The sequence below is a fragment of the Artemia franciscana genome, chromosome 5 (genome assembly GCF_032884065.1).
Source record: "Artemia franciscana chromosome 5, ASM3288406v1, whole genome shotgun sequence".
In the NCBI taxonomy this organism is placed as follows: domain Eukaryota; kingdom Metazoa; phylum Arthropoda; class Branchiopoda; order Anostraca; family Artemiidae; genus Artemia; species Artemia franciscana.
Genome location: NC_088867.1, coordinates 52,983,422 through 53,011,288, shown reverse-complemented (window position 1 = coordinate 53,011,288; position 27,867 = coordinate 52,983,422). Strand labels below are relative to the sequence as shown.

The 27,867-nt window shown below is 36.3% G+C and overlaps 2 protein-coding genes across 3 annotated transcripts in view; one reads left to right on the top strand and one right to left on the bottom strand.

Annotated features, from left to right (window-relative positions):
* LOC136027587 (V-type proton ATPase subunit B) overlaps window positions 1-18,699 on the bottom strand; it is a gene marked incomplete in the record, with an annotated part of 50,914 nt that extends 32,215 nt beyond the window's left edge. The window contains 1 exon segment of the mRNA XM_065704972.1: window positions 18,525-18,699. Coding sequence (XP_065561044.1) covers window positions 18,525-18,609 — 85 coding nt within the window.
* A 7,442-nt stretch (window positions 18,700-26,141) lies between these two features.
* The window catches only part of LOC136027586 (116 kDa U5 small nuclear ribonucleoprotein component-like), an 83,139-nt gene continuing 81,413 nt past the window's right edge, over window positions 26,142-27,867 (top strand). The window contains exon 1 of one of the 2 annotated variants that reach the window (XM_065704970.1): window positions 26,142-26,337. The gene's annotated coding sequence lies outside the window, so the exon portion shown is untranslated. Of the gene's footprint in view, window positions 26,359-27,867 lie in introns of both variants that reach the window. The other variant, XM_065704971.1, reaches the window with a different exon arrangement.

The following is a 27,867-nucleotide window of genomic DNA, read 5'->3' as shown; positions in this document are numbered from 1 at the left end:
AGAAAATTAATATGCAAATTTCGTTTTAATTATTTATGTGCGGAGAGCCAAGATCAAAACATGCTCAGTCTTCATCTAGCATCCAACAATCTAATTAAAATTAACAATCTAGTGTTGTTAACTGTTGAACCAAGTTTTTTCAGCCGGACCATTAACCTCTTAAAAAACAATGGTCAGACAAAGACTAGTTTGTCCCGAATGTAGGCTTAGAGTCTTTTCAAACTCTGTGAAGTGTGGAGGGTGCAATTGCTCGTTTCACGCAGGAGCGGAAAAATGTGCCAGAATTGATACAGCTAATTGGAGTGAGAGCTGGTGTTGTCCTGACTGCTCCTCTAAGAAAATGCCAATCAATAAGGTAAATTCTTTAAATTCACCTGTTTTACCTTCACCTCGCACCCCTCGTTCTCCAAATTCAAGAGCTAAGATGCTTAATATCTTAAAAGAGCTCAAATCGCCGGTGCTCCCCCCTTCGCAGAAGTCGACTCTAGCCTCTCCCTATTTACAACATGAAGTGACGTCCCCCCCTCTTGAAGTTTCTTGTCAGACTGAGTGCCAGACCTTTTCTTCCGTCGACCCATCCTATACTCTGAACACCACCATTGGAAAATTACGAACCTGCTCACGTGAGGTATCAGTTCAGACCGAACCTTACTCATATGTTACCAGAGAAAATTTAACGTATCCAAATCCCTGTGTTAAAGATTTTGCTTGCAAGACAAATCTTGATATTCTTAAACCATTAAAAGACAGACTAGAAGAGTTATTAAGCTACATTTCGACCGTAATTTCTGAACCCCTATCTGTAACTCAAAACAGTGATATAACAAAGAATAATGAAATCAATCAAGTGAAATTAAAAAATTCAGAAAATGCTATATTTCCCTTCGTAAATTCATTTGAGACCTCAAGGGCGTTTGAACCAGTGACAAACCAGGTGATTAGCAATGACATTGACCGGAACGGTCAAGTTAATAATGTTGAAATGAAATCAATTATTCATGAACGTAATCCCACTGTATCCGAATACAGGAATAACTTAACGGCTTCCGGTTGTATGCTGAATTTGAAAGAGGATAATGACACCTTTGTTTTAAAGACTAATAAGGTTACTACGAAATCCGATGCAGATATTGAAATTGTTTATGAGAAACTTGTGGCATATGAAAGTGAAGGAAACGGAAGAATTAGCTGGAAAAAAAATGGTGATCAGCGTGTAATTGAAAATAAAGAAAAAACGAAATCAGTTTGCAAGGATTTTTTACGTGCAAAATGTAACCACGGAAAAAGATGTAATCGGCTCCATATTTGCAAATATTTTCTGACGGATTCTTGCAATAAAAGTTCGTGCTTGTTTGACCATGTTTCAATTTGTTCCGTTTTTATGTCGGGTCGTTGTTTCGGTTGTGACAAGTATCATGTTTTTATACCAAAGTCGTTTAGTAGGTTATTCTCTAAGCCACAAGCTATACCTTCGCATGTGCACGATGCTAGTTCTAAGAATTTGACAAAAAACGGAGATGGATTTCGGAGGGAGGCCCCGCCCTTTTTAGGCCAGCGTCGAAAGCACTCACGACCCCATCCTCCCCTTGGCCAGGTTCCTGTCGACACCCATTCTTATCCCCCTGCATTTTCAGCCCAACAATTAATAAACCCTTCCCGATTACATTTTCCCCCGCCTTACCCCTTGTTATCTCCTCCTCCTCTCCGTATACAGAAGTCCTATTTCCTTCCCCCTTACAGTATGCTGCCCCATACCCTCCCTACTCCGCCGCAAACCAGCAATTTCTTGACGGACATGAATCACTATTCCCACCCAGCCCCCCTTTCCCAGCACCTTACGAAACCCCAGCCCATTCGTTTTATCCCTCGTGCCTACCCTGTAAACGTGACTCAGGTCTGAGATTTTTTGCGCCCAATAATTGTCATATAATAAGTCCTCGTGCTTCGTCCATATCCTTGCCCGTCCCCCCACATCCAAATCCCCAAAGCAAATCCTTCTCTTACCCCTCTTCTCCAAAGCATAATAAAATTAAATTAAAACCCTACCCCCCAGGAAATTCTCAAACCCATCAAGTTTCCCTGTCGCGATTCCCCAATCGGTTTGTTTTTCCTAAACTTTTAGTTACTAATGCTGAAAGTCTTAATTTTGAAAAGCTTACTGAACTCGAGGTGGTTTCAGAATCACATTTGATAGATATTATAGCTGTTACTGAAGTTCAATCCCATGACCCAGGGTCCCTACACCTGACAAATTATTCAGAGTTTATTAAACTCCGTCCTTCAGACCACCCACTCGGGAAAAAAGGTGGCGGAGTTCTGTTTTTTACTAAGAGTCACCTTTACCCAAAGGTTATTCAAGTCCCTAATTTATCCGAGTATGATGAAATCCTCTGGCTAAGTGTTAGACCAAAAGTACTCCCTCGTCCATTTAGTATTATTGCAATAGCTGTTTTCTATTATTCCCCAAATAAAAATATCGAGTCAAAACGTAATTTTGTCCAGCAATTACAGGCAAGTGCTGATTTTGTTATTTCTAAGTACCCCAATGCTGGCCTTTTTTTAGTTGGCGATGCCAACGACCTTAAAATGGATTCCTTTTGTGCTTCACTTAAAGAAAAACAAATTGTTAAAACACCGACAACTCGGGGAAATACCTCTCTTGATGTTATTTTAACTAATATGTATAATTTTTACAGCCCTCCCTCAACTTTGCCCCCATTAGATGGGAGTTATCATTTTTCCATTCTTTTGTCCCCCTCCTCAACTTTTAAGCATACTTTCTCAAAGACTTATAGCACTTACCGCCCCCTTCTAAATTCTGGTCTTCTTTCTTTTGGTATGTGGCTGAGTACTGAAGATTGGTCCGACATTTATAGTTTACAAAACCTTGATGAGAAAACAGCCACGTTTCATAAAAAGCTAATTGATAAATATCAAATTTGTTTCCCAGAAAAAAGGTTTAAAAGGTGCTCAAGTGACAAACCCTTTATTAATCAAACAATAAAAACACTAATTAGAACCAAATTGAAGCTGTTTAAGAATGGTAAACTCGATCAAGCCAATATATTAAGAAAATCAATTAAAAGAGAAATTCGTAAATTGGCACGATCATACTACAAAAAATAAGATCGAAGAATTGTTCACTAATAAGCCAAAAAACTGGTATTCCGAGGTTAAAAAGCTATGTGGCAGGAGTCTTGACCAGCTTAATTTCAACTTACCAGAGCCCCCTGATGTTACTGCAAATAATCTAAATAAATTTCTCGCTTCCATTGTCCAGAGCCTTCCAGCATTGCCAATTCAATTATCAACAGGAGCCCCATCCCCCTTTTTCCCGACTGTTTCCCCGTCTGAGATTGAAAGAAGAATTGATAAACTAAGAAAGACAAGTGTTTGTCCTTTGGATATCCCGTTTCCCCTTATTAGAGCCTTCGGTGACTTCCTGTCTAAGCCCTTGTCTGTCCTGTTTAACGAAATTACTAAGTCTGGGCAAATTCCAACAATTTGGAAACAGGGTTTTATTACCCCTTTGAAAAAGAAAAATGGAAAGCCTGGCTTTGATGGTGTTCGGCCTATTACGCTTACTCCTATTTTTTCAAAATTGTATGAAGGATTCCTTGCAGATTTGCTAAAGGAAAAAATCCTACCTCTTACTGACCTGAAACAATTTGGAAACCTAAAATCAACTTCTACTTCCCACTACCTCGTTTCTCTTATTGACCACATCGGGAAAATCCTCGAAAAACCTAATTCCTGGCTAAACTTAATTTCTATTGACCTTCAGAAAGCCTTTGACCTTGTTAACCACAATATTTTAATTGAGAAACTAAAAAGCGAGTTCAATATCGATCCCTTACTGGTAAAATTGGTTGCCTCATTTTTAACAAATAGATCACAGGTGGTTAAATACCAGAACCATTACTCAAATCCTCTCCCTATCTACAATGGCATACCCCAAGGAACTCTCCTAGGTCCCCTCCTTTTTTCAGTCATGGTTAACAGCCTTGCAAAGGAAGTTCCTGACCGTTGGAAATTTGTTGATGACCTAACGATTGTTGAAAGTTGCTTCAAAAATTTAATAAGCGACCCTATGAGTATTCTCGATGAAATTGGAAGTGAGGCTTTGGACCTAGATATGACCGTAAACCCCTCTAAGTCCATGATAATGCCGATTTGTTTCCTCAAATCCTCGCCCTGTTTTCTTAATCCTATCCCTCCTGAAATTTATGCATCCTCGGTTAAATTACTTGGAGTCACAATTTCGTCAAATTTAAAGTGGGATATCCACATTAAAGATATCATCCATAAAGCTAATGCGTCTATCGCCCTCCTTAAGCTCCTAAGTAAATATAGTGTCCCCCCTTCTCACTCCTTAAGGTTGTACACGTCGTTTGTCCGTCCGCATCTTGAATATGCTTGTCCAGTTTGGCACCCTGGCATCTCCCGTGAAGAATCAGACAAAATTGAGTCAATACAAAAAAGAGCCTTGCGAATAATTTTCAAAGAAGGCAAGGTGCCTTACTCTCTGCTCCTAAAAAAAACTAGTTTGGAAACCCTTGAGCGAAGGAGGTCGTCGTTGTGCCTCCGTTTTTCAAAAAATGCAATAACGAACCCTCGGACGGCAAGTATTTTCCCCAAACGTCACTCACCATCCAGATTACGACAGCCTCGAGCTGTTTCTGAGCCCATCCCAGTTTTGTCCCCCATTCGTTGCGTTACCTCCAGATATAAAAAAACCTTTGTCCCCTTCATCACAGAAAAAATAAATAAAATAGCCAACTAGTTTCGCCTCCCCCCGTTTTTTTTTTCTCTTTCATGTGAGGTGCTTTAGGTCGTTGTTCGCTTGATTCGTTTGTTCCCACCGATTGTTTATATGTTCTCTTTTAAACCTTTTCAACGCTAATTTTATCTCACTCTTTTAGTTTTGTTTTACGACTTACCTTTTCAACTTTCTGACATATTGCCGTTTATTTTTTTCTTTTTTTTGACAAATGAATGGCTTTGCCTTTCTGATTTAGTTGTTTTTGACATTGTTTAACCAGTTTTTTAGTTGTTGTGCTATTTTTATGATGTGTTTTTATTTTTATGGTTTTATGACTCTGGAATGCGTCCCTCGGGGCTTGTGATAGTTATTTTTTGAAATTAAATATCTTATCTTATCTAAGAACATTAATCCCTCACATAGTTGAAATTTTAAATTAATACCCCCCCCCCCTTTTTTTTCTTTTCTCACTCCACTCTTATCTTATAGTTTGAGTGTTTATTTTGCAATTGCAAACTTTGTAATTCTTGCTAGCTACATTTTTGTTTAAATTTGTTTTCCCTGTTTTAACTTTACGAGTTTTTATCGTTTGACTTTTTATTGATTGCAATTTATGATGTTGTACTGACGCTGAAGTGCGAATTCGGCCCTTTTGGGCTTGTGATAGTCGCTTTGTTGAAATAAATATTATCTTATCTTATGCATGAATTAAAAAACGTCCAGAAATTAAATAAAAAAAACAAGTTTTTTTAAATGAAAGTAAGGAGCGACATTAAAACTTAAAACGAAAAGAAATTACTCCGTATATGAAAGGGGCTTTTCTTCCTCAACGCCCAGCTCTTTACGCTAAAGTTTTTTCCTTTTTTAAAAAGTAGAGCTAAGAGAAAGAGAGTAAAACTTTAGCGTACAGAGGGAGGCGTTGAGGAAGAAAAGCCCCTTTCATATACGGAAAAATTTACATACAGTAATGGTTATTGGTAAGTGTACAGACGTTTTCAGGGGGGATTCTTTTGGTTTGGGGGTAGGGTTGAGGGGAGGGGGCTATGTTAGAGGATCTTTCCTTGGAGGAATATGTCATGGGAGAAGAGAAACTCAATGAAAACGGCGCAGAATTTTCTAGCATGCTATAAAAAAAAAACTATGAAAAAAAGCCTAATTTAAAAAATAAACATGAAAAAGTTTTTTTCAATTGAAAGTAAGGAGTAGCATTACAACTTAAAACGAATAGAGATTATTAAGCATATGAGGGGTTCTAAAAATACTTTAGCATAAAGAGCGAGGTATTTAGGAGGAGATGAATACATCGCTCTTTATGCTTAAGTATTTTTAGTAATTTCAACTACTTATTCTATGGCCTCTCTGATTCAGGGGTCATTCTTAAGGAATTGGGACAAAACTTAAGATTTAGTATAAAGAGCGATGTATTAACGAGGGGACAAACCCCCTCATATACATAATAAAAATATAAGAATATAAAAGTTTGTTACGTAAGTTAATTCTTAAGTTACGTATATATTTTACTAAAAAAAACGCTCGTTAAAAATTAAAAGTTCTAGTTGCCTTTTTAAGTAACCGAAAAATTGGAGGTCAACTAGGCCTCCTTCCCCAACCCTTATCGCTCTTTACGGTAAAGTTTGACTCTTTGCCACAATTCTAATTTTTTAAACAATTAAAAACTTTAGCGTAAAGAGCGAGGGATTGCGGAGGGGAAAACCCATTTCATATACGGAGTAATTTCTGTTCGTTTTAAGTTTTAATGTCGCTCCTTACTTTCAGTTAAAAAAACTAGTCTTTTTTATTTAATTTCTCATCGAGTTGGTTCATTGTCTTAAATTAAGTGAAAAACGAACATTTTTTCAACTGAAAGTAAGGAGCAACATTAAAATTTAAAACGAACAGAAACTATCTCATATATGAGGGGGGGCCTGCGTTCGCCCTTTGACTTATAAAAAAGGACTACGCAAGACACCGAAAAAGGAAAAGGGAAGATAAAAAAAAGACCGCTAATATTTTTAGATGCGTCAAACGACACATGCTCAATGCTGATAAAAACCAAAAATAACAGAAACATCCTACATGGGTTTCCATGGGTGAACTACTGATTGACATAGGTTTTGTCTTTGGGGCGTTGATGGGTAGTCCGAACTGTTCAACTTTCTCTGCAAGTTTGTTCAGAAATTCCTGAAGCTTCTGCTTGTCGGCTTCTATGAGCCCAATATCATCAGCGAAGTCGACGTCCTGAAGAAGTTTTCCTGCAATCCAGATTCCAAGCCCGTTTTTGTCTAAAGATGTAGTCTACAGCTAGGATAAAGAGGAGAGGTGACAGATAACAGCTTGCCTGACGCCAGACGTCACCTTGAAGCAGCGCGTTGCCATCCAATGTTTTAATGCAACATTGTGTCTCTTCGCACATGACAACTATTAGATGGATTAGCTTCTCGGGAATGCCGTAAAACCGCAATACTCTCCACACGGTTTGGCGATCTACCGAATCAAACGCCTTTTCGAAGTCCACGAAGAGTCTATACAAGCGCTGTCTCCATTTGTTAAATCCCTCCAGCATAGTGCATATAGTAAAAATAAGCTCAGCACTAGATCGTTTTGGCCAAAATCCATATTGTTCTTCACATAAGTGAGGATCAAGGACAGCTTGGAGCCTTCCTAATATTATCGTTGTGAAGAGCCTTGCAGGGATCGAGAGAATATTGATTCCTCTACAGTTGCCGCATTCTATCACGTCTCCTTTCTTGAAGAGTTTGACTAAGGTTCCTGTTTTCCAGTCTTTGGAGAACTTTTCAGTCTTCCAGAGGAGTGAGAAGAAGGATAGCCAGATGGCCAGGGTTTCAATGTAGGCTGAACTTGATCATTTCAGAAGAAATGCAGGCTCTACCAGGGGCCTTCCCATTCTTAACTTTTTTGCTGCTGAGAGCAACTCGTCGGCTTTCGGCTTTTCATCACTGATATGAAGACTGAAGAGAAGTTGGTCTAGTATATCCGGGGGGACTGCTGGCATTGGGCGATTAAGTAGGGCTTCGAAATAACTCGGCCAGCGTTCCTTTTGTTGTTCCGCATTTGTCAGGAGCCTTCCATTTTCATCTTTCACCGGGCATTCTTGGATACTTGACTTGCCTACTATTTCTTTGGTAAGGCGATATACGGTTTGTGTGTCTCCACGGCTTGCTGCTTCTTCAGATTGTCTGGCCTTTTCGTTCATATATTGCCGTCTGTTGGATCTGGCACTTTTCTTTACATTTCTATCAGCTTCTTTATAGGCCAAGCTCTTGGTCACCTCTGAGTGACCATTTTCCCCAGGGGAGCTCGACTTTCGTTTCGTGCGATTTTCTATGAGATCACAGGTCTCCGTAGATATCCGCTGTTGCTTAGCCGGCTTTCTAAATCCGGGGGTTTCTTTGGCCGTATCAGTGTTGCTTTTGAGGATCGTCTCCCAAGCTTCTTCGACATCTTCTGATAGGTTATATAGGGCTTCAAATTTATTGGAGAGTTTGATACCGAACGAATATCAGACGCCCTTGTTACTATTTTGGTCCATGTCAAAGGTTCTGAGTATGTCCATCTTCAGCTTCCAATTATTAGACTTCAGCTTGAATTTCAGTGTGGTGACTACTATTTCGTGGTATGAACCAACGTCAGCGCTTCAGGAACTTCGCACGTCTTTTAGGCTTGTTCGCCATCTCCAGCAGATCAGGACATGGTCGATTTCATTTTTGACACTGTCATCTGGGATGTCCCAAGTGTATTTCTGGATATCTGTATGCTGAAAGAGCGTACCGCCAATCAGCAAATCATTCCCCATAGCAAAGCTGATAAGTCAAGCTCCATTTTCGTTTATTTTTCAAGTCCGGTGGCCCATCACTTCAGGGTTTAAAATCTATCTTGGCCAACCTTTGCGTTGAGGTCGCCTGCGTTACGGGTGACCTCGTGGAGCAGCATTGAATCAATCACAGACTAAAGGCAGAACTCATCTTTATGGGTCATATCAGCATCATTTGTGAGTGCTTAGCACACGATCAACGACAATTTGGCATGGTTAGAAACAAATCTTGCATACAGTATTCTTTCAATGACCAGTTTCCATGAGCAGAGGGCCTTTGTCGCTTTTGAACCTAATATTACTGCAAGTTTTTCTGCTGTATAAGACTTTAAAGATCATACGGTCACCACTGATCTTCTTCTCGCTACAGCATTCCCACCTTGTTTCCTAATTGGTGAGCATGTCAAGTCCAAACTTTTTGCATTCGTGAAGGACTTGCTCTGTTTTTGACAGTGCTAACATTTCCATATGTTGATCTTAAATGGTTTGTTCACATTCAAAATCTGGTCTGGGGGCTTGCATGGGTCGTCATCAGATATAGAGGTTTGGATCCAAGGCTTATCGTTGCCGTTTTGTTAGCAGTCCATGTTTTCCAACACCAAAAACAAGAAGAACAATAGGGAATTTCTCAAGACAGTAGGAAACAAATTAGAATGAATATTTCGGCCCTATGTCCAAAGACTATCCTCAGCAATACAAAAATATATAAGAGGAAACAGCTTACAATAGAATAAAATCAATAAAACTAAAATGAAAAATTTTTCAAAACCGTCCCAGCATCCTTACCTCAATGGTAAGGTTTTACCATTTTTTACCAACGTGTTTTACTCAAACACGTTTTTAATGCCAGCCTTGCTTTTTAGGCTGCTGATCTCATAGGTCTAATTGTGACAGGATCTGTGTTAATATCTATTGGTTTTTGTATAATGTTTTGTCAAATATTACTTCTGTTTCTTTTGATTCTGCTTTAAGCAGCCATGTTTTTGAAAATCCTAGCCACAAAATACTATTTGAAGAATCCGCCATTATTAGCAATGACCTAGGCATAAAGAGAGTAGTTCGAGAAGCAATTGAAATCAGATTTAAGGTTAACAATAATATTTCCTTAAATATGGACATAGGAGAATATTCACTAAATGTTCTATACACAAATCAAACAGTTTGCAGTAGCGAACTGTAGTAAGGAGCGACCCGGCTCAATAGTAACCATAACTCTTATAAATGGAATTTCGATACCAATAGTTACATCAAATGAATCACATTTTAATGCTGATTTTAGATATATAAGTTTCATCAAGTTTAGTCTTACTCATCAAAAGTTACAAACCTTAGAAAATTCGTCTTATTTTAGAAAATAGGGGGAAACACCCCCTAAAAATCATAGAAATTTAACGAAAATCACACCATCAAATTAAGCGTATCAGAGAACCCTGTTGTAGAAGTTTCAAGCTCTTATCTACAAAAACGTGGAATTTTGTATTTTTTGCCAGAAGGTAGATCACAGATGCTTGTTTATTTGTTTGTTTGTTTTTTTGCCCAGGGGTGATCGTATCAACCAAGTAGTCCTAGAATGGTGCAAGAGGGCTCATTCTAACGGAAATGAAAAGTTATAGTGCCCTTTTTAAGTGACCAAAAAAATTGGAGGGCACCTAGGCCCCCTCCCACGCTAATTATTTTCCCAAAGTCAACGGATCAAAATTGCGAGATAGCCATTTTATTCAGCGTAGTCGAAAAACCTTATAACTATGTCTTTGGGGACGACTTACTCCCCCACAGTCCCCATGGGAGGGGCTACAAGTTACAAACTTTGACCAGTGCCTACATTTAGTAATGGTTATTGGCAAGTGTACAGACGTTTTCAGGGGGATTTTTTTTGTTGGGGAGAGGGGTTGAGAAGAGGGGAATATGCTGGGGGAACTTTCCATCAAGGAATGTGTCATGGGGGAAGAAAATTTCCATGAAGAGAGCACAGGATTTTCTAGCATTATTAAAAAAAAAACAAATGAGGGACTCACCTCCTCCTAGTACCCCGCTCTTTATTCAACTATTTATTCTATGGCTTTTGCAATTCAGGGGTCATTCTTAATGAATTGGGACAAAATTTAAGCTTCAATATAAAGAGCGAGGTGAACCCCCTCATATATGTAATAAAAACATGAGAATACAAAAGTTCGTTACGTAAGCTAATTTATAAGTTATGTATATCTTTTACTAATAAAAACAATGTAAAAAATTAAGTTCTAGTTGCCTTTTTAAGTAATCAAAAAATCGAAGGGCAATTAGGCTTCCTCCCCCACTCCTCAAAATCATTCGATCAAAACTATGAGAAAGCCATTTAGCCAAAAAAATAAATATGCAAATTTCGTTTTAAATATTCCTCTGCGGAGAGCCAAAATCAAAACATGCATTGATTGAAAAACATTAAGAAATTAAATATAAAAAACAAGTTTTTTTCAACTGAAAGTAAGGAGTGAAATTAAAACTTAAAACGAGCAGAAATTACTTTGTATATGGAAGGGGCTGCTTCGTCATCAACGCCCCGCTCTTTACGCTAAAGTTTTTTACTGTTTTAAAAAGAAGAGTTGAGAGAAAGAGTCAAACTTTAGCGTAAAGAGCGGGGCGTTAATGAGGAAGCAGCCATTTTCATATACGAAGTAATTTCTGATCGTTTTAAGTTTTGATGTCGCTCCTTACTTTCAGTTAAAAAACTTGTTTTTATATTTAATTTCATTAAAAACGACTGTATGAAATATTATGTTCGAAATATTATGTAGTGGTATGTTCCAACAATTGTAGTTTAGTATTGGCTGTGGTTTTTTATGTGTTGTCAGTTTATTTTAGTTTTTAATCTTTGTTTCTTTTATGCTGTGGACGCCTAGTTTTTATACAGGTGAAATGTCCATGTCGTTTTGTTTTGCTTTCTTTTTTCGTCTTTTTGCTACTGGCTGAAGTCTCATTTTGTCTGTTGTCTTCATTGAATTTTCTCTCCTTGTATCATTGTCATGGCTGACAAGTTTGGCATAAGATCTTTTATTTTTTCTAGTAGAGGAAGAAAGGTCAGTAATTTAATGATTTATGTCTGGTTTTTGATGTGTAGTAAATAATTGAAAGAAAAACTTTGAGAAGTAGTGAAAAAATTATGTCAAGTTAAATGAAAGTGATAGTTACAAGGAATAAATTGCCACTAGTGATAAATAACTAGGGGGTGGCAACCCTGAACAAAAGGGGATTTTTTGGGAACCTATTTTTTTTTCAAGAAGAAAGATTTTTGGAGATATCTCCAAAAATTTGGGGACAGTGGAAGCACTGGTATTTTCAGACAAAATCTGCCAACAAATTTTACTAGGAAAGGAAACTGCCAAGTAGCATTGCTTTTATGCTACCCCACTTTTTGCACAGCGTCCCCTCCTCCCCCATAAATGTGCAAATACATAGCCCAAGTTTTGTAAGTCCAATGCATTATATTACCCATTGCTTGTCTTTGTATGCTATGAAACTGGTTTTGTGAGATCTAACCTAAGCATAATTCTTGAGTGTGGTTTTGTTTAATTAACAAGTACTGTTAAAAAATCACCACTTGATTATAATTCCATTTTATTGAAGTTATACAATCCAGAGGCATTGATTCACCATGATCCCATTAAAAAACAATCGACAAATCTCATAAAAATTGTCATATTTACTTTAAGTTGTTAGCATCACTCTTATTTAAAACTTTGTACCTGTAAACTGAACCAACTGTGACACAATCAAGAACCTTGGGAAATATATAATTTGGGTTATATATTTGAGTGTTAGGGAGGGGGATTCAGGGCCTACAGTGTTAGGGCCTATCAGTAGCAGTATTCAACAGACTTCCAAAGGCTGCTGACACTTAAGCAGCACAACTTGTGTTTTGACAGCATCTGCTTGAGAAAAAATTGTTTCTATATGTGTAAATGGTATTTTGAGACAAAATCTGCCAACAAATTTGAAAATTGCCAAGTAGCATTACTACTTTGCTACCCCACTTTTGCATGGTGGCTCCTGCAACCCACAGCCCCTCATTCATAATAGCTGATGTGCAATTTTACATCACCAAGCAAAATTTCATGAAAAATCAAGCATTAAGATAAATGTCAGTATAGTCATTTGTCTTGTATGACTTTTCAGGAACAAATGCACTGCCATGCAGTATTACTTCCTCTGCAACTGGGAAGCTCTATATATAATGCTTTTAATTTAATTGGCAATCTCAGAATTTTGACTTGATTGCAACTTGCTTCTCTTTGGGGGAAAATTGTAGCTTAGTGTCACAAATAAATCTGTTTTGAGTCCCATAAAAGGGCTCAAAACTGCCCTTAGCAACCAAAATTATAAAAATATATTTCTTAAAAAACTTTCAAGTGAGAAAGAATTACCATTTGTAGTTGACTTAGAAATAGTATTTTATCATTTTCATTAGTCTTATAGTAAAATGTTATTTTGAAAATAAATTTGCAGGAACTTTTAAAAAGAACCCCAAATCCCTAAAAAAAGCCTCACATCAAAAACAAAACTATACTTCTGGAATCACCATAGTTGAAAACCCTGAATAGGTAACTTACAGCCACCATCTTGAGCAGTAAGGAAAATTATTCACAAATAGAAAAGGAGATGTACTCTATAGTGTATGGGTGTAAATACTACTGCCAGTACCTTTAAGGATGAAGTTTCTTGGTCATATCGGATCACAAGCCCCTTGAGTCAGTCTTAACTTGTGTAATTGTAAAGTCATTGACAAGGATACAGAGAATATTCTTACATATTGAACCACATGATTTCCCTATCACTTTAGCCATATGATTTCTCTATCACTATCATATAGACATGGACACCCCTGTTGCAAAAACAAAAATTTATCTCATGTATATGTAATAATGAGACTACTACGTATCAGTGGTGAGAAGTTACTCCAAATAAGAAACAAGACAACATCTGACCAGATCCTTTTAGCATTGCTACTGATCATCCAAAATGGCCAACCAGCATTTCAAGACCAAGTCCCTTTGAAAGCAATATGTTTTTAGCATGATGGTCATGAGCTTTCTGTTATTGATTCAGACATCCTTAACAACAATCAACTGTTAATACCCATTAGTCTGCGAAGTGACATCTTAAGAAACCAACATGCTTCATATTTAGGAATCAAAAAATGAAGCTCAGAGCCAGATCAATTGTTTACTGGTCAGGGATGATTAAGAATATAAAGAACTATGTCCCAAGCTGCATCACTTGTGCCAAGTTTGCAAAAGAAAACCCTCAAACTGTATGAAACTTCCAGCTTACCACAGGTAAATATTGGCTATGGCAGATTTTACAAACAAGGCACTTACTAACTCCTCACAGTGGACTATAATAGCGTTTTCTTTTTAGATTGATAAGCTTGGAAACAACTCTTATGCACACTAGATCATTAACAAACTGAAACAGTATTTTGCTTACTTTAGGATGTCATGCATCATCACATCTAGAAACAGTCTGAGATTATGTCTAATCTCTTCCTACAGCTTGCAAGAGACTGGTGTATTGAGCTCAAAAAATCACAATCAAACAACCCAAAATCCAAATAGCCTGTGAGAGAGGTATGTCCAGATGACTAAAGCACTGATATCACAAACAGATCTAGAGCTTTTACTCTTAGAATGTAGGAGCACCCCAGTGGATAGTTATGCTTCACTTGCTCAGCTTCTCATGGAAAAAAATCTATATACTTTCTTGCTATGTACTTTTCAGCATCTGCTACATGTAACAGTTGGCCATACAGCATTCATCAGAAGCTGCAATGCTGTACCCAATAAGCTAGTCAAAAAAGAGATCACAACAGAGTTCTAAAGAGCTCCCACCTCTAGGAGTCAGTATATGTGGCAATGCCCAACTGAATAAGAGGACGTTATTTAGAATTTTTAAAAAGCTCTTTATTCTAATTTAATGAACCTTGTGTTTCACTTGTTGTTCATAAAGAATTGGGATACAAAGTTGCTACTAAAACATTTTTAATATACAATACAGTAATGCTTTTATGAAAGTAACAAGTTAACAAAATTTCAAGAGAAAAAAACAAGCTTTTTAACTAAAAGTACAGACCCATATTAAGCTTTAAATAAACAAAATTTGTCCATATATGAGGGGGCTTCCCCTCCCTAAGCCCCTCTTTTTTACACTAAATTCTAACTTTTTCTCAATTTTTAAAGAAAAACTTCAAAAACATTAGGGCCACTTAATAGGAATAAAAGCTTTATCAAAGCAATATAGACTTAAGTTTAAAGAACAAGATGTTTAGAAGGGTTCAACCCCACTCAAGTATATGAACTATTGTCCTTTCAATGTTTTTCTGTACTCTCAGTTGAGAAGCTTATTATTCGTATTAAATGGCCATTCTGTTTCATAAGTCACTCATTAACAAACTGTGACAGTATTTTGCTTACTTTAAGATGTCATGCATTATCATGTCTAGAAACATTCCCAAGTTCATGTCTGACCTCTTCCTACAGTTTGCAAGGGACTGGGGTATTGAGCTCAAAATATCATTACCAAACTACCCAAAATCAAAATGGCCTAGGATTACCTTAAGTGACAGTTCATGTGAAGGTGACAAAACAGAGTACTTACCCTAAATGAAAGTTTATTAAGTGTTCATTATTTCTTTATTACCTTTTTTATATTCACTACAACAGGGAAAGAGGGAAGATGTAATAATCTTTCTATCTTTTCTAGATGCAGTGGACTAGGGTTTCTGAAATAAATCTTGAATTGTCTGCACTAGCTAAATTATATTAATATTTACTTTGCCATATATTATTTGAAATGATTTTAAAAAGCAGATAACAATGGAAAGAAACATTTTAGTCTGATTAATAGAAACAAGCTGCACATTAAAAAGTGAGCCCTAGCATTTTTTTTTTTTTTTAATCAGCTTTATTTGGCCTTATGAATCCTTATAATTCCTGTAGATAAGGAGCTCAAATTTGATCACCATGCTCAGATAACTGTAGCAAAAAAAAGGAAGATCAGGTCTTCAGCAACATGTCCCCTTAACTCTTGTCCCCAGATAGAAGAAATTTAAGTCTAATGACACTTACAACAAGACATAAAAGTTACAAGCAATTTTCTAATTTCTAACAGCCAAGGTGTTAGAACAACAAATTGGTCAAACTACAGCACTTAAAATGTCTATGATTACCACTCCTAGTGACCATTTTTTTGTATTTACAAATGATTTGCCATAGATAATATAACATACCACAATTAAAATTTTTACAGATGATGTAGGGCTTTATAGGGAAATATAAAGCTCTACATTGGTTCCAATTAATCATAGACCTATGTTGAGTAAAGACTGCAAAAACCAATTTATACATAGGGTATAGGCAGAGCCATTCTTAGAGTTGGTGGTGCCCAGAGAAAAATCAATTACAGTGCACTCTCTTGACTTACATAAAAGCAAAAACCAAATCAAAGTGAAAAACTGGATCAAAGTGGGTGATTCCCTAGCTGCAGCCCCCCCAAGTCATGGTGCCTGGGGTAATAGCCCTGGTTGTCCTCTATAAATGGCTCTGAGTCTAGGCACATGAAGTGTTGCTAGATTCATTAATGTAGAGATATATTATCAGAGTTATTATCTAGGCTATATAAGGGATCCAATGGTACTCTACCAGCTTAGACCTATTTCAATTTTTTATAATGCTACCTAGGCTACTATCTGAAGTGGCTAGCCTAATTCTGGTTTTGCTATCTTAGAAAGGGGTTGGGTTAGGAGCACAAAACTTTCAATGATGGGTCTACAGACTAAAGTGTGTCCTGGGAAGATATTTTGAAGTACCTACCTCTACCCACTCTCTTTCTAGAGGGCAGTGACCTTTGCTGATCTTTAGAAAGCCTTTGTTTTACAAAAGTGAAGATTATAAAACAGATCTTGGTAAAATTCTAGTTAAATGACTTCTTGCTATCTTGGAAAGGGGTTAGGTTAGGAAAATGGAACTTTTGGAGATGGGTCTATAGTCTAAAGTAAGTCCCAAGAAGGTATTTTAAAGTACCCACCTCTACTCCTTCTCCCTCTAGAGGGCCCTGAAATTTGCCTACATGACAGGTCTATACCTATTGAAATTTTGACAAAACAACATTTTACCTTAATTTTTAGTCACTAGTTGCTTTTTCTCTGCCTTTAGTTCTGAAAATGAATTCCTGTTATTTGAGTAGAATTTTGAGTCATATCAATGTTGTTTTTTTTTTCAAATTAGGAAATGTATTTGTATATCTTTAAAACCTTATAAAATGGGATTGAGCAAAGTTATGAAGCTGAAAACAATTTTGTTGCACTTCAATTAAGCAGAAGATCTATTTTGTAATATTCCACTTCTATAACACACATATTTTTAAAGGTCATCAAAGGTCAGGACCCTCTAGAGGGAGAAGGAGTGGAGGTAGGTACTTCAAAATACCTTCCTGGGACATACTTTAGCCTGTACACCCACCCTGAAAGTTTCATTTTCCTAACCTAAACCCTTTCTGAGATAGCAAGAAGTCATTTAACTAGAATTTTACCCAGATCTTTTGCTTAAATAAAGCACAAGAAAACTGATTTCAGCTTCACAAATTTGCTCAATCCCAATTTATGAAGTTTCAAAGATCTGCAAATAAAATTCCTAAATTCAGAAAAACCATGGTAAAATTCTAGTTAATTGACTTCTTGCTAGGCTATCTCAGAAAGGGTTCAGGTTAGGAAAATGAAACTTTTAGGGATGGGTCTACAGGCTAAAGTATGTCCTGGGAAGGTATTTCAAAGTACCCACCTTTGCTCCTTCTCCCTCTAGAGGGCCCAGGAAATTTGCCTACATGACAGGTGTATACCTATTGAAATTTTGGCAAAACAATATTTTACCTTAATTTTCAGTTACTAGTTGCTTTTTCTCTGTCTTTAGTTCTGAAAATGCAATTCCTGTTGTTTGAGTAGAATTTTGAGCCATATCAATGTTTTTTTTTTCAAAATTTAGGAAATATATTTGCATATCTTTGAAACCTTATAAAATGGAATTGAGCAAAGTTATGAAGCTGCAAACAATTTTGTTGTAGTTCAATTAAGCAGAAGATCTATTTTGCAAGGTTTCACTTTTATAACACACATATTTTTAAAGGTCATCAAAGGTCAGGGCCCTCTAGAGGGAGAAGGATTGGAGGTAGTTGCTTCAAAATACCTTCCCAGGACATACAATCTGTAAATTCATCCCTGAAAGTTTCATTTTCCTAGCCTAAACCATTTCTGAGATAGCAAGAAGTCAATTAACTAGGATTTTACCAAAACCATTGACAAGGCTTCAAATTCAACTTAAAAAAACAGGAATTGCATTTTCAGATTTAAGACCAGAGGAAATTAAACTCATAACTGTAAATATAAAATGTTGTTTTGTCAAAATTTCAATAGGTATGGACCTGTCTAGTAGGCAGATTTTTATGACTTAGAAGTCAGAAGAGGGTTAACATGGAAGCTTGGCAATAACTTCACAGAGTATGTTTTTGTCCCTGGATTCATTACTAAAAGTTTCATTTACCTTACCTAACCTCTTTCCAAGATAGCATAAAAAGTAGATAAACTAGAATTTTACCATGGCTAACCACTAAATATTTATTAAAAGCATTTTTCAAAACATAGGGGGGTGGGGCAATTTTACTATTTTTTATGGGAGATATCAGAAACAAGTTATTTTTTAATAGACCTAAGAATATAAAAACATTTCCAAAAATCCAAAGAGGTAATTTGCTCCCCCTCTGCAATCTGCACCCCTGGTTAATGCTCACATTTCCCATCCCAATGTTCTCAACATCTAGCCTAATTTGAAGCTTTGGAGAAGTAGATGAATAGACTATGCCTATTCAGCCTCCGGCTGCTCCAGCTACTAGCCCTATGCCACTTACACAGTCGAGGTTGTGAGATGAAATCTCTTGTAACTGCTAATTTGTGTTCATTGTTTGCCTGCTTATGTGTTATAATGCCATTCATTTTCTCCACAATAAAGTCTCACTTGACTTTGCTTTAGTTGTTTCACGTGATTTCACGTGATCTGCACAGCGTTTTCGTTTAATGTCACGCCAACACATTCATGTTTTAAGTTGGCCATCTAAATGAGCTGAAATACCGAGGGAAGACAAAAAGACGATTCCACTGGCCCTTTCCGGGCAAATTTGGCCAAATGAAGTCAAAACACATGACTAATCAATTGGTACTTTCAAATGCTAGGGATATAACCACCCAATCTGGGTCTACTCTCATTAGTTAGCCGTTTTGACGTCATATTCAGCGTGTTCGGACTCTGAACCGCAATAGTTGACTATAGTTAACTTGACTACAGTCAGGTCAAGGTAATTGGCATTGTATTTTTAGCACGGCTAAATATCAAAGTATAGTTTACTCGTTTCTTTTTTGTCAGCAAAACAAATGGTAGTTTGCAGAATGTTTGGCCAAATTCCATATGAACTAAAATAGAAACTTATCAAGTACTCGAAGAGCACATTTGTGAAGAATTTTGAAATTCATAATGGTAAATTCAGATGCAAGGGATTTTGAAAAATTTTTCAGTGATTTTCTTACTATGAAAAAATAAATAAAGTTACATTTGAAGGGAGAAAGGAATTTTTTCAGCCACCATGCGTTACTGCGCTCCAGCTCTGCTCAGTGACCGGAATTATGAAAAATCAGCGAAAGCTCGAAAGTAAACTTTACTTAAAAACTTTAAAACTTTTTTTTTAAACTTTATGTAAAGCTTAACTATAATACCTTAATTAGCTTAATAATACTTTAACTAGCTTATAGCTTCAAGGGTTTAAAACCCCAAGGTAATCTGCTTACTTTGTCTTTTAGCACTTTTCTGTTCGTGCTATTTGGATCTAGGGCTTTTATTCCGTTTTTTGGAACTTGTTTATGCTCATTTGCTCTGAAATCACACTGGGTTTCCGATAAGTTTCCCACCTTTCCGTATAATAGATCCTCACAGTTTTGCAATGTTATTTTATCCTCTACGATATTAGTTTTGATACCTTTTAGTTTTTTCTTTGCTTGGTTGTCGCCATCACTTATTTTTAGTTAGATCTTAAACCAACAAACTCAGATAATATCTTACTCGAAATAACATTCTTCATTAGTCCTATGACTTTTTATACAATTGAAGAAATTTACAGGGGTTGATATTTTCATAATCTGGAGTATCGAATCTATACTTTAAATTAGGTTTTATATCTTGATAAAAGTCTTTGGTTCTTATATCATGGATAAATAAGTCAATGTCCAAGTAACATAAATTTCTAGCGACACTGTATTTAGGCTTCATGGATTCATAATGGAATTCGTACACAAGTAATTTGAGATAATTCTAAAACAGCAAATCCAATGTAAATTGGTTTATACAGTTTCATTTTTGATTTTTTACTGTACTTATGTACTTATTTAATGCTAAACCATGCTTTAGATAAAATTCTAAATTTTTATACAGAACAACATGATTCGTTTTATTATGTAGAACTGTATATAATTTGCTAGGTTATCCCTTACTTTTTTAAGTCTCGGGACAATTCTGACTGAAATACTTGAAATATATCTAAGAATACTAGAAAAAAGGCCGGGTATAAAACTGCTTATTCATTCTTTTTAGGATTACTTGCTTCGTATAAACCGGCTGGATTGACTATTAAGAAAGAATTAAACGACCAAATGAATTCCAGAAAATATTACAGTTTTTTTCTGGGAAATAAATTGAAACAGGTAAAATTAAATGGTTATAAATATTGCAAAAATTATGTAAAGTCCAGAATTAATGCTTAAAAATAGTTTTTACATTGGTGCTTGTGATCTCACATCAGCCTGGATTTTGAGGCGAAGCCCACAGGATGTTTTGTTTGGGGGGAAGTTGGCTGCTTCTTGCTCCTTAGTCTTGGGTTAGATCGTATTAACATTATCAACTGCTGCACTAGGTAACAGTAAGAGTCGAACTGCGTTTGATTGCAACTGGGGGATCAGACCATTCGCATTACTAGCTAGGCCATGCTGGCCTGTTCGAATAGCTTTTGCAATCATTTTGTTTTTCATTTGACACACAGAATAACTAAAAGTTGGCCAGCTACTGTTACCTTCAGGTTCCGAGTCAAGTCCTTTAACCAGTTCCGCCAACGGAGATTTGTCTAGAGTTTTTTACTAATTGAATAGTAATAAAAAAAAAATATAGTTTAGAAAATCAATCTAACAGAATCATAGCCTAATAAATGTAGAGACTTTTAAAAGAAATCAAAATCAAAAATAAATACAATCAAAGCGCTAAACAAGAAGACTTGGATTTAGGAACTGAATACGAAATTAAAGCAATGAAATGTGTAAAACTAAATATGATAATAAACTTGTTATTACTACTAATTTTAAAGGTAAAGTGGTTGATATCTTTGCATAAAATGACTTGATTCAAACGCAGCTGATTTTGACAAGAAATTTAAATAATTAGTTAATGGTATGATTTTAAAGGTAATTGAAAGAAAAGAGAAAGATAATAAAATTATTTGATATTGATAACAACATAGCGCGTCAAACTACCCTTTAGATATTAAATTATACAAGTAGTATGTAAAATATAGCAGTGTATAATGTAAAATATTGAATATAAGTAAAATATGTATCAAATTCTATTTTCACAAACCTTTTCTGATGTTAAAACTTGTGTGGGAAATTGTTAAAATGTTGTAATTTTTCATATGAAATGATGCAAATTCGGTTGAAGTTTAAGCGATTTGACAAGTGGTCCAAAATATATATTTCCTATATTTCTCCAAAGGTAACTTTCAGCAAGGATTGAATTTTCTGGAGGAATATCTCAGTGTGATTTACACGGGAAGGACTATCCATGAATATTTTTTTACCGAGGATTTGGGAGGACTTCTTAATGCTATTTCAAAAACAATCAGAAACTAGGTTTTACTTTTTGGTAAATGAAAATAGCAGCATTAAAAAAGAAAGAGAACAGAAATTATTTCGTATGTGAGGATTTCTTCTTACTTTCAGTTGAAAGATTCCTTGTTTTAATATTGAAAGCTCTAGTAGAGAGATTAATGTTTTCAAAAATACTTTTTGTTTCGTGCATACTTCCTCTGCAATAGCTAAGAACATTCTTTGACAAACTCGCTGTTGGTAGTCTGGTGACCATGCTTTACTATCGTTTCAGACACGTACAGCAGATTTACTTCTGTCTGTCACAACTTTAAATATTGTCTGATTTTTTAGTGACGATTTCAAATTAATGCTTTTGTTCTTTTAGATCCACCTCCAAGACAGTAAAATCTAGTATTTTGCTTAGTGTCGTAATGTCACTTCAAATCGTATTTAATTATTACAGGAATACTCTTTTGAAAAATTGAACACAAAATGTTTTCTTTAATTTCAATAAAAAAAAATATAAATTTTTCCATGCTTCATTAAAAATCCCTCTTTAATCAACTATTTTTCTTTTTTTAGAAGCCGTTTTTGAGGTGAAACTTTTAGGGGGATATTGTATTGTATATTGAATAAATTGAAATTGCACTTTATGCATGTAGGTCGTCAAAAGGGCATATCAACGATATCTGAGGAACAGCTGAAACCAATAAAATAAACCACTGAGACCACAAATAGACCATTTTAATATCCATATTTAGTTATAAATCCCACTCAACTGATCCTGAAATTTATTCTTATACACCCTTTTCATAATCTGGATATGTTTTATACCTTTTGATTTAGTTTTACTCTTCCTCTAGTTTTTCAAAAACTTAAACTTAATACCTTATTCTTTTCTTGAGACATTGTATCTTTGCTCTTTTGACGACCTGGATGTACTTAAACTTTTTTAATGAAAATTACCTTTAGAAAAAAATTACTCTCGATTTTGTAGATGGGTTTCATCTGGTACATTCAGGGACATATCCCAAGGTGTACCATATTTTCCTGTCCCACTACTACTATATCAGATTACACCCATCTTCATAATTGAGCATTATTTTTTTCGGTTGAATATTATTTTTTTTTGGGGGGGGGGGAGATTTCTCAAAACCTTGGGGTAGGTTTATTCATAGACAAAAATCGTAAAATACCAAAATAAATGGTCTGAAGGGTTGAATGTCAAACTAACTATAGTAGATTTGCTAACTATAGTAGATTTGCTTACGGAACTTCCCGATAATTCTAGATTGCAGAATGCTAGATGTTGTTTCTTCTCATTCATTTGTGTATTGGTATGATATATAATATGGTCTGTCAAGTGTGTTACGGTAAGGATTTCACTGGCAGCACCAAGACGTCTCGTGGGCCGCCTGAAGCCCGCGGGCCGCAGGTCCAAACTTATTATGTGTTTGGCTGCACATAAAGAACAAAAGCAGCTTCGCTATTGCGATAAAGAGTAGGTTGAAAGGTAAAGTACTGTGAGTATTGGATTCTATTGAGTACAACAACAGGTGTCATAAGAACTCAAACACGGGAGAAAGTGAACGGCACCTTGTATTGAAAAGTAAGAGATTAAATAGTTTGAAAAACGATTCTTGATCCTACATATTTCAGAGTATTATTGTCGGTGTCAAGTTGTCTTTGAATTTACGTGTATTATTATGCAGTATGCACCATTGTAATTTTAATTGCTTTAAAATATATGTTTGTTTACTCTTCTCTAGTAATAAAAATCAACTTCAATACACTGAACGTCACCGGAGAAAATTGTCGGAGCTCTACTGTTTCTCCTAAAAATCAGTTTTCGTCGACAATAAGAATAAATTAAAAAGTAATAAAATTAAATAAAAGTAACAATAAAATCATCAGGGTCTAGCTCATTGGCTGTGTCGTTTGGCTTCTTTCGTCCGTACAATGCTGAGAGAGGACGCGGCTTAAGGGCTTTGAGTGAAGAACAGAATGAATAAAAATAACAGTCCAAGAGCAGAACACAAGGTTGCCAAAGGGACACTTTTAGTGCTTTTTTATACACTTTTTCACTCTGGGTGACACCGTACCACTATTGGGTGAAAAAAGGCAACTTTTTGAAAAAAAGGACACTTTTTGGCATTTTTTCAAAATCAATACCATATGTATTTATTTTCAGTTTTTTCTTAATACAACTGCTTTTAATTTGCGCTTTGTGCTTTTCAGGTTCGTTTTCGTCTTATTGATTTCTATCGTATCCGCATTACTTTCCTTTGCAAAAGTGCGAAAATTTAAACGTGGTGAAACATGTGACTTGCTCAAGAGAGTCTAGAAAAAGTTTTTTTGATAAAAAACTGACTGCAAGCATATAACTGCTGGTAAGTAAAGGCTTAAGGTGTTTTAAGACTTGTAGTCTACAGGAGTATGCGGCCTGGATAGTAGTTAGTAGCAAACTATCTGATCCTGATGCGATTTGCTGCTGCTTAATCATTTTTGGATGAGGGTGAACCTCAACAGGTTCTTCCCAAAGTCAACCTAATGGACACACAATTTTCGTTTTTTGCGTGTTTTTTTTTTGGGGGGGGGGAGGGGCAAGGGAACCGATCCAAACACGCAATAAAAAAAACTATACGGCTTTTTTGTGTTTTTAGGTCGACTTTACAAAATTTTCAAGTATACTTGAAAATCCCACTCAATTGCTCATGCCGTGTAACCGGAGGACCTATCTAAACTTTCAAATATATTGAAAAATGAGCAGGTTCTCACGCCGTGTGATCAGGGGATCTATCTAAACTTTCAAATACACTGGAAAAATGGGCAGGTTCTCATGCTGTGTGACAAGGGAACCATCTAAACTTTCAAATATACTGGAAAAAGAAGGTTCTCACGCCGTGTGGCTTGGGGGGACCTATCCAAATTTTCAAATATACTAGAAATATGAGCAGGTTCTCACGCTAGCAACACGACCCGGGTTGCCGGGCCATGCAGACTCTCGGAGCACCCTCTAGATGCTTTGTGGGCCCCTAAGATCGCTCTAGGTCACCTTAGATCGCCCTGAGAATGGTCTAGATTTGTTTTTTTTTTCAAAAGCGAAAGCTGAAGCTTTGAAAAGATTTCTTGTACAGAAATTCTACATTAAAGTTTCCCTTCATACTCTCACATTCTTGTAATTTTCTTCTTTCTTTCTTGAAAAACTTGGCCTTTTCTGAACCCAGAGTGTTGCTGGGCCTCTGCATAACGCTCCTGAATCGGAATCCGATTCATTCTGTATCTTCTCACTTTTCGTAAGCCTTCATAACATGGAATGCACCGTATGTGAAATCCAATACAGTCTTTCCCTTATAAAGGTCTCTTCATGCTGTCTAGGTTTTTTGGTTCTTCTTTCTGGAGCCGCAAAGATGGCAAAGGCCTAGCGCAAAATATTTCGGATTTGCTTAGTCATTTGTTGTGCACCATTCTGCTTTTGGTGAAAAGGACTGCGATTAAATAAGCCTTTTCATTTTTCTTTTACAGACGCCGTCGACCTCTTCTCAGAAGAAAGAGAGTGGGCAGGGAGAAATGGATTTTCCTCGAAAAACTATAGCTATTCTTGATACCAAAAAGCCCTTTTCTTTGGTATTCTGTGCTTTTTCTTTTTTATTTCAACATTTGATTGAGCACATATGATATTTGTCTTGTCACTATTTGCAAAGAATTTGACATTTCTTTGTTTTTTGAAGAATAGATTAGCTTTATGCAGAACAAGCGATATTTGTCTTGTCATTATTTCTCCCCTCATCAAATTTGATCTCTTAGTTAATTGATCTCATGAATACATTATTGTTTGGATGAAATAACGCTGTGGTTGTGTATATTTGCGAGAGCAGCGTTACCAAACGCGTTGGCGAAAGCCAGGTGAAAAGGATTTGAAGCACGTTCCAAGCCATGCGCGTTTCACACACTTTCGATATCAGTCTGCGGGAAATGGTCGACAAAATTTTGCAGAAGATCTGATATGCTACTGAAGGAAAAGAAGGAGCGAAGGCAATTAAGCTGTGTCGGCAGCGATAGAAATCGTATCTGTGGTCTGCTCGCGCAAATCTTTTAAGCCCTGTCCTCATTATGGCGTTTTCCGGCCGAGACGGCTGTTGTGGCTCATAGTGAAGACAGGTTTTATCGCCATTTTCGTTTTCTCGCCGTACAGGGTAGACATTTTGGCTGAAAACGTAAGAACTAAACAACACATTTTGTCATTTATCTTAGTATACTTCAAACTTTCTTTAGGTTCCTGTAACCGCAAGCGCAGCACAAATGATTCAGAATCTTCTGTAGTTCCTGAAATAAGACTGTGCTTTCGAATTTTTTGCCAAAAATGACAAAAATGAAAACTGTCGTCCAGAAAGCCGGAAATCTGGTGCTGAAAAACGCCACGATAAAAACAGGGTTTTACTGAGTCTTCCGAAGAATAATAACTAGTAAAACTGAAGGTTCGAGACAACCGCAGAAATCGTACTGAATTCTTTTTCTTTTTCGCGTATTAGGCAATTTGAGGTTTTACATGGGATTTTACTTATTTGAAGAATCGCTTTGCTTTTACTTGAAAAAGGAGAACGTAAATCTGAGCCTGGAGTCGTGAGAAAACCATTTAAAACCTTTTTTGTCAACTTTTAAAGTATACTGGCTGATTTTCTAGGAGGACACTAAGAGTGTCCCTTTTTTGCTAAACTTGACATTTTAGTACCTAAAAGTTCCGGCAACGGTGTCAAGACAGCCATAAGAAGAAGCACCATAAAATAAAGAAAAAGAAGAAGAAGATTACATTACACATTGGTAAAGTGGAAATTTGTCAGGGTATTAGAATAATTGTTAGTTTGAGTGTGGTAGACTAGTCAGTACGACGAAGCATGATTGTAAAGATGCTGGGCCAGTATAAAACTAATATAGAATTTGTTGTTTTTTTTGGTTTTTCCATGTTGAAGAATTAAAAACAGAAAAAGCATGTACTTCTGTATTTAAGTACTAAATTCCATGCTGCTGGATGGGTGTATTAATAATGAGTTTTAATTAATCTATGAAAAAGATTAAAAGTGTAAAATAGTAAGTTTTGAGAACAGAGCAAAATGGAAAATATAGGGGGGGGGGGCATCAAGGCCAACCCCTCAACACCAACCCATATTTTGGGCTCAGAAATTGCCTATTGGTGAATGGACTGTTTGCAGCCCAGCAAGTGCAAATATGGCATGATCCCACAGCCTATATGCACTCAATTTTCTATAGGTTGCTCTTTTCTTCAAAGTGACTTAAAAGTTTGTCAAAATAGGGGAAAATTCATTGCATATATACAATTCAGTGTATATATTTTGGTGAATCTTTTGTTGTTCATATTATTGATTGCATTTTTGATAAGATATCAAATATATAAAAGCTGACAGAAGAATGTGTAGAATGATTAGGTTAGGTTATGCCATTTTAAGCCTTTGTATACCCAAAACTATAAATGGTTAGGTCATTTTCAGAGCTAAATAAGGGCTTAAATTTGAATTTTCAGCAGAAATAATTATTATATTTGTAAAGACCTTAAAAAGAGACATTGAGTGTTATGTTCACTTTATTTCTAAGTCAATAATATGAACAATGAAAAATTTACCAAGCTCATTTCTAATGCAAACAAATGTTATAAGGCCTAACAGGACTCAGAATACTACTACTGCTGCTACTAGCCTACTAACAACTCACCACAGCACCAAGCTGCCTGAGGCCAACACAGCTATACATTTTCCTCCTCCATCCCAATCTATTCAAAGTCTCTCTTTACAACCTCACTGGCAGTTACCATTTCCCTTGAATCTTTCTTTGCAACATCCTCCCACCCTAGTCAAGGGTAGTCTGCTTTCTATTTAGCCCTAGACTGTTGGCTGAAAAGGACAAGCTTCAGTAATCTGTCATCCTTCATCTGCTGAACATATCCTAGCTGTCTCAACCTTCTTTCATTATAGCCCTAGAAAGTGGAATTGAAGCACATTTTTCATACAGCCTACTGTTTAAAATATTTCAGTCAGCTGGGTACCCAGAACAACCTGCAGAAAATTTTGTGGAAATATTCAATAAATCTTCATCTGCATTTTGAAGCACCCATGCCTCAGAGACATATTTGACCACTGTCATCATGGTACCTTCCAATATTCTAATCTTGGTTTATAGACATATCTTCCTATTCTTCTTTTAACTATGAAAAACACCCTGAGCCTTGGCTATTCTACTTTTAACATCTTCACTACTCTCACCATCTTTACTAATAATACTGCCAAGGTAAGTGAAGCTACCCACCTGATCAATCTTTTCATTAAGAAATGGCTGAGT